Source organism: Sesamum indicum, linkage group LG3 (assembly GCF_026168435.1).
Source record: "Sesamum indicum cultivar Baizhima isolate 11 linkage group LG3, ASM2616843v1, whole genome shotgun sequence".
NCBI lineage: Eukaryota > Viridiplantae > Streptophyta > Magnoliopsida > Lamiales > Pedaliaceae > Sesamum > Sesamum indicum.
In genome coordinates this window covers 21,170,899-21,183,522 of record NC_142659.1, presented here as the reverse complement: position 1 = coordinate 21,183,522, position 12,624 = coordinate 21,170,899, and the positions used below count along the sequence as shown (strand labels likewise).

At 35.7% G+C, this 12,624-nt stretch overlaps 3 protein-coding genes across 3 annotated transcripts; 1 reads left to right on the top strand and 2 right to left on the bottom strand.

Annotated features, from left to right (window-relative positions):
• Positions 1-473: 473 nt before the first annotated feature.
• Positions 474-4,394, bottom strand: LOC105158305 (Tetratricopeptide repeat (TPR)-like superfamily protein). Its single transcript, XM_011075019.3, has 2 exons — positions 3,677-4,394; positions 474-2,168 (listed from the first exon to the last, which is right to left on the bottom strand). Exons 1-2 carry the CDS (start codon positions 4,264-4,266, stop codon positions 1,106-1,108), a joined length of 1,653 nt encoding a protein of 550 aa, XP_011073321.1. The 5' UTR covers positions 4,267-4,394; the 3' UTR covers positions 474-1,105.
• A 397-nt stretch (positions 4,395-4,791) lies between these two features.
• LOC105158304 (GAG1At protein) lies at positions 4,792-7,158 on the top strand. Its single transcript, XM_011075018.3, has 2 exons — positions 4,792-5,028; positions 6,799-7,158. Exons 1-2 carry the CDS (start codon positions 4,860-4,862, stop codon positions 6,888-6,890), a joined length of 261 nt encoding a protein of 86 aa, XP_011073320.1. The 5' UTR covers positions 4,792-4,859; the 3' UTR covers positions 6,891-7,158.
• Positions 7,159-7,852: 694 nt separating this feature from the next.
• LOC105158303 (magnesium transporter MRS2-1) lies at positions 7,853-11,882 on the bottom strand. The gene is made up of 6 exons (XM_011075017.3): positions 11,670-11,882; positions 10,175-10,784; positions 9,080-9,208; positions 8,649-8,984; positions 8,519-8,566; positions 7,853-8,245 (listed from the first exon to the last, which is right to left on the bottom strand). Exons 2-6 carry the CDS (start codon positions 10,763-10,765, stop codon positions 8,015-8,017), a joined length of 1,335 nt encoding a protein of 444 aa, XP_011073319.1. The 5' UTR covers positions 10,766-10,784; positions 11,670-11,882; the 3' UTR covers positions 7,853-8,014.
• Between the last annotated feature and the right edge of the window lie 742 nt (positions 11,883-12,624).

Sequence of the window (12,624 nt, the reverse complement as noted above, 5' to 3'; positions counted from 1 at the left end):
GGATAAAAAAATTTCTTATCATATAACCCATATTTTAAAATGTGGGGGTATGAATCTTACTCTACTTGCTCTTATGCCCTTTGCAGCCTTTACTGTGTATTTATTTTAAAATTTTTAACAGGTAAAATACAGAAATGGGTATAGTTAATTATCTTTGTCAGGGCTACAAAACCGAACTGACTTTACTGTGTTTATTTAAGTTTTTCGCAATGAGAATTTTGGACAGAAAATACTGATTGCAGCAAAAAGATTTTGGGAATTTTCTAAAAAAAGAAAAAAGAAAAAAGGTACAGTACAGGAATTTTCGATATCTGTGGATGTAATGTAAGTTATGTAACCCTCCCCAATATATGGTAACAATTATTCTTGCATTGCGAAGAAAAATGGTTTATTTTAATTTCTCTGCTATAAGGTAATAAAAAACGCTGCACCTTGACATGGAAAGGACAAATTAAATTGAAAAACAAAGAAAATAAAGAACAAATGCTTTATTTAATAGCTATGAATTACTCCATGCTACTGTAGATCCCCAGACAACCTACCATTTGCTCCGGAACTTCTTACCAAAAGAGCAACTCTGTGTCAATGATTTTGTTGTCTATTATGCAGCATTTAAGCAGTTCAGTGGTATCAACAACAGTGCAACACCATAGGAAAGATGGGATATGATCTAAACTGCTCTTTCAGTCCATAATCCACCATATTACTTTGAAATGGACTTCAATCTCAAGATGATTAAGACACTTTGGGCTCTAAGTGCGGCTTTTAAAGTGTCTATGTTGTGCAGATCAAGGGAAATGATGTTTAGGTCGAAATGTTAAGTACCTCGTCCATCTCACGCATCCCAATGTAATCATCCATCTTTCAGCTCCTCGAGAGCACCCTGAACGTCACATACTTCGTTCATGGTCTGAAGATGGCTGAGGTGAGGGGCAGCATGGTTGCTTCCTCTGTTCAAAATGGGCAATTGGTCTCTGTTCTTACCGTGCTTGAGTGATCTGGATATTCTATTGGAATCAACATATCATAAGCTTGCCAAAGCTGATTGATTCTGGCTTCAAAGTTGAGGCCAAATATATGAAGTTCGGCTTTCTCTCTTCTTTTCTCATTGTTTATGATGTTTTCTAACTCGTACCACTCTACTTTTCCCATACCGTAACCCTTTACCTTTCTTTACGCGCCGCAAGATTGTCATCTGTCCTTTTCCTTTTCTTGGATGAAACCCCTGTTGATCAGGTTCTTCCAAGAGCTTCTTCAGCAACGGATCATCTACTAGTCCAGCAGATATCATCTCAGAGTAGAATTCTCTAGCTTTGGCAATCAACCCACATGTAGCCAATCCTTTCACCAAAATATTGTAATGCATATGATCTGGCTTTACCGCATAGTGATTCATCTCTGACCATATTTTTAATGCATTTTCAGGCTGACCCAATTTGAACAACTTCTCGAGAATAAGAAGAAAGGTATCCCTGTTTGGACCGAAACCAGCTTTTTCCATGTGATTGAGCAGTCCCAATGTTCCTTCTAAACTTTCACCCTTTACCAATGCATGATAGGTATCAATAGTTGGGTTAATGTCTTCGCCGATCATCCTGGCTAAAATAGTTCTTGCCTCTTCAAACTTTTCAGTCTCGCAAAGAGGACGTATAATAAGGTTATACGTGGTGGAGTTTGGTTTCGGACCTGTTTGCTTCATCCTATCTACAATTTTAAGAGCTTCATTCAGGCAACTTTCATGAGTTAGTATGTAAATCAATGAATGATACACCTCCACTCCTGGGACCCAACCCCTTTTCTTCATCTCATCATACAATCTCAGTGAATCAAATAGATTACCTACACTTGAATAGCAGGAAATCATGTGCGTATAGGATGTCTCATCTGGCTCAATGCAGCACTTGGACATTTCCCTCCAAACCCTCTTAGCTTCATATATGTCAATCTCTATGTTACACCAGCCATTTAGAATTATGTTAAAGCTCTCTGTTCCCAAAGGGAAGAACTTCTTATTTCGAAACATAAAATCTTCTGCTTCTTCTATGTTTCCATGTTTACAAAGAATATCCAAGAACATGAAGTATGTTTTTTGTTCAGGAGAGAATTTAAACTTCTGTATCAAGTTGAATGTTTCTATAGCCTTGTCTGTGTAATTTGCAGCGGCATACCTATCCAGTTGCAAAACAATACAATAAAAAACCAGAGAAAAATTATGGAAATATGAATCAAGATTTTGGATACTCATTTGTGGATGATACAATGCCAATGGCATCTGAATTCAGAAATTTCAATAAATGCAAAAAGTTAAAATTCAATCTGATATAGTACTTCAATGCAAACAAAATGTCAACTTCCCTTTAATGTACATATTTTTGCTTTCTGGAGAGTAGTATTACCAGTAGAGAATGTCGCAAGAGTAAAACAAGTAGAGTCGAGTTGTAACATTTTTAAGAATAGGGTGCAGATCGGAGGCCTGTATACAGGAAGATGTGAATAATTTCTTTGAGTTAATTTTCAATGCTCTTATTTTTTAACTCAAGGGACTTTCTCTATTAGCAACAGATAGCCAGGTACAATAAATAAATACCTTTGGATCTTACTTGGATTTGAGTTTATGAATTTTATTAGGAGTTCTATGTAGGTTGTAGGACTCAGTTTACAGAGTATATATTTTCGGTTTGGTAAACATTATATAATGTATCCTAAGGTTTGTCTGAAGCATCAAATGTGGACCATTGTTCTCCAACAAGATATGCACTGTTGATTCATGGACCTGTATATCAGAGTTCTGTCCCATAAAGGTGATTTTTGCACCTCTTCTAACAAGTAACCTAGGGTAAATTGAAATTAACCCCATAAGCAAACCTACAATCAGAATTATGAACTACCGAACATTAACGACATGGAAAGTACTTTCACAAACTGAGAAAATGCATACCTTTACCTTAAAGTCCTTTCTTTTTGCTGATTTTGGCTATGTCAAAGAATTAAAAGCTTGCCACCAATTAACTTAAATGAGGCAGCTTTTATCAGAATTTGTCCCGTCTATTCATAACCAAATTTATAACTGACTCTGCTTAACTTTACAAACCTATCAAAGTTCCTTCAGGTGTGACCTAATCTTTCAGCGCAGACTTCTCCATCATAAAGTTTATAGTATATTACTGACTTACCGTTCCCAACCAGAGGAATATGCCATCTAAGTCGAGTGCATGTTTATTTCTGGTAAATTTTTAAAAACAGAACATTCTGTGACAAAATGGCATAGAAGTTATTTTGTGGCATCTAATATGTCTAACTAGGTGGACAAACCTGAAGTTGATCCCTTTATTATTGACCATGAATAACTAAGGTCTGAAAACACAAAAATTCACATAATAAAAATCAAGAACACGCGAGGAAACCACATTTCAACTGCTGGACCTTCCAAGAGAATCAAAAAAATTATAACCTCAGTTCTGAAACCTTTCTTATCTGTTGTTATCTACTACACCTATAAGCATGAGACAAGCTAATGATATGAACCATCCTCTCTTATAAATAAGTTCAATTTGCACAGTGAACCTAATCAGTAAACGTTCCGTCTTTCGCTAATCCCAGCATTAGATTTTGCAGAAGCAGCATATAAACAAATAAGAGAACGCCGAAATGTCTCAAGCAGGGGTTCAATTTTCACCTGTCAATCATGATCAGCATTGCTCGTTGAGTGTCCTTTGAAGCATGATGAAGCTCATGAATGAGAGTCCAAGCAGTACTGAACTTCTTATGGTTACCCAACAACCATAACATCAAACACCAAGTCTTTTCAACAACACAATTCCATCTCTCACCCCATTTGAACACTAAAAATGCCAACTTCCACTCTTCCCTCAAAGCCCAAATAACCGAAAAGATAAAATCTTTATCGGGTTTGACACCAGAACTATCAAGAAAAGCTATAGCTTCATCACCAGAAGCAAAGTCCTTAGCCGTTTCAACTCTTTCAAGAATTTCACGCAGGCCCAATTGGATATCTCCATCAGAGTCGTCTACATATTCCGCAAAGTTGATCAAGTGGTAAAAGCTTTGGCCGCAAGCGCCGGGGAAACCGCCGAAATGAGGAGTATGTTTACACGGTCTGCGAGGTGTTTGATGAAATGCTCGAGGGAAAGAAAGTAGAGAAGGAATGACTTGGTGAGGGGGAGAAGGTGAAAACTGAGAGAAGCATTTCATCAGTGGACGCAATCTGTGGGATTGGAGTCTCCTGGCAGCAGCAAGCAACGCCATAAGATTGCTGAATCAATTTCATGCTTCCATATCATTTCTCCATTTTCTCTGAACTGCTAGCGGCTGCCCTGCTCAAACTTGGACTTATGTGGTACAAGTACTTATTTCTGTATGGCTAAATTATAAATCGCTACCCAAATTTATCATAATTATAATTTTTTTATTATTTAAAAAATTATAAATATATATTTAAAATTAATTATTATTTAATAAATATTTTCAAAGTAGTTTACTATAGAAATTATTTATTAAACGAACATTAATTCTGTAAGATATTTTATATGGTAAAGTACTTTTTTTATAAATTAGGAAATTATTATAATTATAAATACATTATTGTTAAATTAAAAATTATTATTAAATAAAAGGCATGGGGTGTAGGAGGAAGTATTAAACTAAATTAAGTTAAAAATCATGGGATTTAAGGTTGTAAATTTAAAGCTCCTTTGGTCCTAATAATAATACCAATATATATAATTGAAAAATAATATATTTAAAAGCCCTTTAAAAGGGGTTTAAGCTGAAAACAAGAAAACAGGTTTAAGTTTAACCACATTCGCAGCAGAAAAGAGCAAATTCGTTGAGAGAGAAAAATGAGCGGGGACACGAAGAAAGCCGGGAATGGATCGGGAGTAGCAGGCGGAGGAGGATTTCGAGCTACGTTGGAGCATTATTTGTATAGTGGTGAGAAAAAGCATGTCGCTGCAGGAATCGCCGTTATAGGAGTCCTCTTTGGTATTCCCTGGTACCTCATGAATCGGGGTGAGTTTTTCTTTTCCATTTTTTTTTGGATATTCTTTTATTCTGGCGTTTCATGTGGTTACTGGAAGTGGGATGATATTTTTTGGGTTACATGGATGTGATATTGAATAGATTTAGATTATGCACACACGCATACACGCAGATTGGTATTGTTTCTGTGATTTTTAGTCTTTTGATTGTACCCTTTGTTTGATTGTTGAAAATTTTATTGGGAATCCGAATGTTGGGTGTTCTTGAATTTGACTTTGGTAAATGGGATTCTGAAAATCTAAGCAAACATTTCTTTAGAAGGAATTTTTTCCCCCTTTATTACCCTGTTTGGTTTCTTTGGTGCATCTGCCATTTGTTTAGTTATTATGGGAGCTGTAGAGCTTGTTGGGAATGGTATTTAGTCTGTCAGATAAGAGAAGCTCCATGGAAGTAGGCTTCATGTATTTATTGACAGTCGGTGTCTATTTGGAGGTGTATGTTTTTAAATTGGGACATCTGTAGACTGCTAAAATTTTGATCAGAATGACTGTCGATTAAAAGGTTGTGCAAGTTTATCTGTCATTCAATTGAATGATTGTGAATAGTATGGTGCTGAAATAAGTTTATGGGAGGTGAAAAATTCTACATGACATCCTAGGTTGGGCAATTATGATGTTTGTTTTGTGGTGTTTGGTTATTCATTATGTAAACATGATCATGGAAAAATCTTCAAAGGTATATATTTATTTTATGAGTGGATCAAACACTTATTTCTGGGGTGTGATCGATGTAAGTTTGTGAATCTAGGTTATGATGCTTCAGTATTATGTGTCTATATTTGCACTTTCAAAGCAAGTGTTAAGCAAATGACGATCCTTTAACCAGTTAATTGAAAAATATTACCATGCTATTTAAGCAAAGTGCAAAATCATATGCTACTGAAATAGGAAATTTGCATTAAAATATAAATCGAAAGATTATTCATGCTTCTTGGTTTCCAAGTAGATGATAATGAACCCACTATAAAATTTGGCATTAGCTCTCAGGTTCTGCCATTTATGCAGCTGCTCTTATTTTCCTGTGGAAATATTCTATTTCTCCTGGAATAAGGGCAGCCTAATTCATGATCTGGACCACTAAAACTAGATTGATTGACATGGCACGACTAGATTGTAAATAAACATGCCTAATGATGCTTCATTATTGAAAGCTATCTAAGTACTTCCATAACTAATAGTCAGTCTGTTGATGGAGTTTGGTATTCTATTTCGATCCTTGACCTGTGTATATTTGTCGTTTGCTACTTACAAGGAGGCCATGTGATATGTTCTGATGATACATTTGCTAGGTTGCTTCAATTGATTGCAGAACATGATAAATAAACAAAATAAAGCTGAGAGGAAGTCCATAAACCCTGAACTTGAATGTTAGGATGCCTTCTTGCTATTTTTGTCGCCTACCTTACTCTGGGGAATTTTCCGTTTCTTTCATGAGTTCGCGTGTCTCACCTTTCTTTGTGCCAGAAGAGGGATGTAGGTTTTTTTTTTTTTTTCGATAAAGGTAAATTGCATTAAATGTAAAAATGTACAAGCTATACAATTATATGGCTGAGTATGTGTGGCCGAGGGATGTAGGTTTTCATTGATAAAGAAACAAATAAAAGACAGGGGAGTCGTTGCCGAGATGGCACATTTATACTGCTCTTGCTTCAACATCTTACTATATGTGCACTTAATTTTCTGAGTTTTAACTGTTACTTAAAAGGAGCAGATATATCTAAAACAACTTTGTTTCTTGAAGGTTCAAAGCATCAATCTCATCAAGATTACTTGGAAAGGGCTGACAAAGCTAGGAGTGAAAGACTTTCTGCTGGTTCATCCTTAACCAGATGAAGACAAGTGGAATCCTTCAACAAATTTCTCTATTGCTCTCTCTTTTGTATGACATTAACAGGTTATTAGGAGAGAAAATTCATGTATTCCTTGTTACCGGTGAGAGTGATAGTTTTGATGTTATTTGTACCACCAAACAAGTCAGCAAAGAAATAGGAGTTAATGGCAGGTTGTCAAATAATAACATTTCTCAATTCAGTGGGATATAATGAAACCCTATGCAAGGATCAGAGTCTACTTGCATGTTATCCTGGATCAGGTTTGCATATCAGATGATTCGGGATTGCTTGCCTTTCCTCACGCTTACTACTACAATTTCAAGAAAGGTAAATTAGGAGTTGTTTGGGATTTGGTATAATTATAAAATAACTCCTTGTTATTTGAAAATTTATTAATATTCCTAATTTTAATGGTCCTCTAACAACAACATGATCTATTATATTGATTAAGATGCTCTTATGAGTTATGAATTTTAAAATTTTCTAAATTTTTTTATGGAGTAAGTGAATTTTTTTTTCCCAATTCTCAAATTTTTCCATCAACATGTCTGATTGTTTTACAATTTTTATTTTTAAAAAAAAATACAATAAAAACAAAATTAATAATTTTAGATTTTCATTCAAAGATGATACATATTTCATCAAATATCAAAAAAATATTTGTAGTTTTTCAAATAATGAAGGGTATTTATAATTATGACAAACTTCAAGGTCCGTAAATATAATTTATCCTATCAAGAAAGAGCTACAGTGGAAGAGAGATTCTTGAATCAGCATCCACGAGTAGAAAGATATGCACAGCCAACCACATAGTTGAAAAATGAAAATAAACATTAAACTCTCTTCTGTAAACTAATTTATCAGAAGGCATATTCTGATCCATGCAGTGAAGCAGAGTTTGAAACAACAAAAGTATGTGGTCAAATCTGGCCACCGGTATTCAGTTGCAAATGGGGCAACTGGTACAGAAACTTCTATTATTATCTTTGAACAAGAAAACAAGAATAAAAGAGTTATAGTAGTTTAGTCTCCTATTCATCCTAACGAGGTTGACATTCAAAAAATTATATTGTAGCAACAATATCAAGACCTTTTTTGGCCTCAAAGCCTGCCAGTTTTATCCTTCTACAGCGGCATCAGTCTTCTATACTTAAAAAACCACAAAAATGAGCAAAATATGATGGCTCCACAAACTCCTGTGATTATCAGGACCCACTTGAATGCACCTGGGTCATCGAACATTGGTACTGCAAAATTCATGCCAAATATCCCTGCTACAACTCCAAATATGGCGACAACAAATGTTGCAGTGGTCAGCAGCAGCTCAAACTGTATAAGCTGGTTTCGGACGTTATCCTGCAAAATCATAAAGTTTGTTGTTGCTGAACATCTGTAAGTCCAATTCAAATTTGCTTTTCCTTGGTTCCGAGAACGGCAAATTGTGTCAATTTTTTATGGTTATAAACAGAAGATGTATGAAAAACTTATTACCATCACCCCATCATCGCTGCAGAGGTCGTTTCAGATAAAATACTGTATGCTAATTGAAACATATCTTCCGTGTTCACACTAAGATCACATTTATCCATCTCCAAGAAAAATGAAGAGAAGGAATGGAGAGACTCATACCAGCTGAATGTTGATGAAGTCTTCTGTATCATCAATATACTCCTTCAGCTGAAATCATACAAGAAACTCAGCTAATAAGTGGGAGGGGAATAGGTATATAGAAACTGAATATCGTGGTTACGGATGATACCGAAGTCAATTTGTTGAGGGTGCTATCAATGACAACAAAGTAGGCCTCCAGCAACATTTCTAGCTCTTCTATATTATTTGTGGCAGTCTCTGAGCTTCTCACACTCTCATGTCTGCTTCTTGCTATGCTCAGGCATTTCTCAAGCTTCCTGCAGTCAGGGGGTGAAGAAACAGGAGAAACAGGCGCTGAGACAGACCATGCACCATCATTTGACCGATATCCCATCAAAGATTGTTCACCATAAAACAATGATTCCATGCGTCTCTTCTTCTCAGTAAGATACATTTCAGCCATGTCTCCATCATCATCCATAAGCTGCTCTATCTCATCCCTGACCTAAATGATAACAATAAGACTTTATAAGAAGCAGAAATCAGAGAGCAAAAAAATGGGGCTACATAATATGTTGAGCCCATGTAACTAAGTTTTACCTTCTGGACTCTCCGAGTCAATGCGACAAGTCTGCTTTTTAATCTCCGAACTCGTTCCAAATTCAGTGTACTGATCTTTGAAGTAAGTTCATCCAACAGTGGATATGCTTCGATCTCTAATTCTGCTGCCTGTTCAATTCAAGATTCCGGAAACATACAAATCAAATTAGTTTGGTGTAATTTTTATACAAAATATTGAAAAAGGTACTTAAAGGAATGAATCTCTGGAGTCTTTAAACAGGAAATAGATGGTCCAAAGGTACTGTTCCTCAGTATATATTAGGATTCACTGAAAACCAAGTTCTTACTGGTTTCTTGTCTGTTTAATGTTGTTGTTTCTTACAGATTGAAGTGCATAAATCATCTCCCTTTTCTATCGCACTTCTTATACATCTGCAGTTCCATCCAGAAAAATAGAAGTCACAGTTGCTTTGCATGATCAATTCAACAATTCCATTAAAGGAAAAGAAGTACAACACAACCACCCGAAACTGTATCAATCAAGTAGGATTCACTTTCTCATGGTGCATATGTACAAGAGTTACCAGATCAGACTAGCTCTAGCAGACTGTCACATGGAACAAGCAGACTTATTAGAATGTTAATATAGATTTACTGGGAGAGTGGCCCAGAGAATATTGTCCTTAATTAGGTAAGATGATGCAATCTGTCAGCCGACTCCGACAAACTGATCTAAGCATTTAGGTCTAGCATTCACATGTTTCTGTCCGCTCAAAACAGAAATCTGCTAAGTTTCAATTCTCTTTTACACTTTGACAGCAAAGGATTTGCACATCTGATGTGAACCTCTACAAATCAAAGCTTGAACATGTTCACTTTGTAAGGTTTATCAAGTTGGAGATAAAATATGAGGTATGCATAGAAACTACTTTAATATGTTCTGCCTCACAATATCCGGAAACACCGATGTATATTTTGTTACAAGTACCAGTACGTTCACATGAGAAGAGATATCAAAAGTGAAAAGATGCTAAAAAGTATTCATCTACTCATGCTCATATTCACGATGTACTTCAGAACTTACAAGACTGGTAAGGCTGGGAAGCATGTAAGAGAAGCTTTTGTGGCATGTACCTGAGAATCCAGAAAGGTACAGGCAGCCTCCAAAGCAACTTCTAGTGCTCTGAACTCAAATGGCAAGTAATCAGGAGATGTGTTTCCGTACATATTGTCAAAATTTCTACTTCCTCTCCTTCTGTTTAGTTCTGGACCTTCAGACTGCCAAACTTCACCTACTCCAGGAGCTTGTAATCGCCTCTGCAGCTCCACTACGTACTGCAGTACATAGCTGTCAAGGGAGTTTAAGAGCAAAACCTCATCTGCAGTGATGATGCATCTGATTTGCTCAAGATTTACCACAATTGCCTTCTCTCTTCCAAGAATAGTCGAGGGGTAAACAAATAATGGGTCTAATAATCTTAGATCACGTGCAGGAAGATCACAACGACGCATCATTGTGAACTTGTCAACCTCAATCACTTGGGAATTCCCAGATACATCAACACGTATCCATGATCGAAGCCCTTGCCCACGCTTTTTCAGGCCTGAAACATCTACTCCCTGAAATGGGAGACGACCAGAGGCAGACGCCCTGTATGAAGAGTCTCTGAGATTTACAGCTGATGAAGGTTTTGGTGGGAGCAGACGCTCTTTGAGGTCTGCCATCACCAAAGAGATTCCACAACTGCAGAAGATAAGATGCAGTAAATGAAACATGTGTTCGAGCACAGATGAATATCAGAGCAATAGCGAAGGAGGCATTTTATCCAACTCTTGCAAAAATGAACTCTCACAGCACATTGTATGAAAAACTATCAGCGAGTTCATAGAGTTAGGTTAGTTGGTTTGTTGATACAGAAATATCCAAAATGCAAACTTGATTGCATGACTATACGGTGACCACATATTCAAGACAAATGTCAGGAAATGGTCTAATTCTTCGTAATTGCTCTGAGTACCTCGATTTCCATAAACCAAATAACCAAGCAGCACTCCTCAGCTTCTCTTTCTTATAATACCATTGAAGATATCTATAATCCAACAGCCTCAGTAAAACTCAAACAAATCTTAGCCTTTCAAAATCATCAACATTAAATGACCTCAAGCTAAAAAAGGCCAATCTAGGAGTCCACCAGAGTAGTGCAAGAAACAATCGATTGCAACAAGATGCAAAAGAATCATTAAAAATCACATATTCACCGAAGAAACTCATTTTCCCCTCCTTTTCATACTTTCTCCTCGAAATAATACCCAACAAGAAGAGCAAAGACGGAATGTTCAACGCAGTCCCAGCTTAATAAACCCGTAAATGATTAAATGATCCATAAAACTTAACCAAAATACACAGTAATAATTATTCCAAAATAAACCACCAGCAGAATATATCCAGCAATTACCTCTAGGAGAGAAGAAAACTAGGGTTTCTCCAGTTTAACACACGAATCAGCCTAGTAAACCAAGTCAAGCTTTGAGCAAAATTAAGACAAAACCCACAAACATACTCGTACCGATATCCCATATGTCCGTGGACTTGAGGTGAAAGATTCCAAAACCAAGATTGAGAGCATACCTGAAGCGCTGAAGCAAATCGCCGATTGACGATTGATGGAGGGAGGCGGCGGCCGCAACGCCGGCGAATAGTGAACAACAAGAAACCTCAAATGATTAGCTACTGATAACTAGGAAGTGGGAATCAGTAGTTGTAGAGTTGAGGTTTGATGTGTGTACTTTTGGTAATTGCTGGAACAAGCAAAACTAACAAATGGAGAAAGAGATGAGAATATTTTACTTCCTGATTTTGGGGCCCAAACTCTCATATCTATGTTTTATTTTATTTACAGATTAGTCCCTCATTTTTCCTTTATTTTTGTTTCAGTCCCTATAGTCCTCTCCTTACACTTTATCTAAACAAATTTCTTAAATTTTTAAGGGTCAATTTTCTCAATTTCTGAATGATTAGTTATAGAAGAAATAGTTTTAGTTTAACTAAATTTTATATTAATTATTTTCTAAAAATAAATGAATTTTATAGAATGACAAGCCTTCTTTTTGTGTTTTTATTTTTAGTAAAAAATATATGTTTTCAACTTTATAATTTTAATGTGAAATGTGATTGTGTTGTATATTGAACTGTAGTGTCAAATAAATATATTTTTAATAAAAATACGCTGCATTCTAACACTGAATACTAATTTCAATTCATCACTTAATTAGCAATTTTATCTTTATTGAATATTCCGTATAGTTTATTAATAAAAATACCCTTATAATATTTTTATACTTGGAGGGGATGAATATAATATTATTCTCAAATTATTGCCATTAGATAAGAGTAGTTGTTGACGAATAAAAAAATTACCCTTATTATCAATAATTCATACGGAAGGCTGAATTTGACGTAAAACTAAAAGGTTATAATATTTTTTTATTTAAAACCAATAATTTTTCTCAAACCCTGATGGAAGGAGTACAATTATAATAAAATATTAAGGTGGATACAAATATAATTTTAAAATCAAAATTTT

Bases quoted from the DNA above. Each gene is read 5' to 3' on its own strand.
- LOC105158305 (XM_011075019.3), bottom strand. From the start codon at position 4,266: ATGGCGTTGCTTGCTGCTGCCAGGAGACTCCAATCCCACAGATTGCGT. The intron at 2,169-3,676 runs GTGAAAATTGAA...GCAACTGGATAG, and splicing joins ATGCTGATCATGATTGACAG to GTATGCCGCTGCAAATTACA.
- LOC105158304 (XM_011075018.3), top strand. From the start codon at position 4,860: ATGAGCGGGGACACGAAGAAAGCCGGGAATGGATCGGGAGTAGCAGGC. The intron at 5,029-6,798 runs GTGAGTTTTTCT...TGTTTCTTGAAG, and splicing joins CTGGTACCTCATGAATCGGG to GTTCAAAGCATCAATCTCAT.
- LOC105158303 (XM_011075017.3), bottom strand. From the start codon at position 10,765: ATGGCAGACCTCAAAGAGCGTCTGCTCCCACCAAAACCTTCATCAGCT. The intron at 9,209-10,174 runs GTACATGCCACA...TGAATTGAACAG, and splicing joins GTACCTTTCTGGATTCTCAG to GCAGCAGAATTAGAGATCGA. The intron at 8,567-8,648 runs GTATCATCCGTA...GTATGATTTCAG, and splicing joins CCCTCAACAAATTGACTTCG to CTGAAGGAGTATATTGATGA.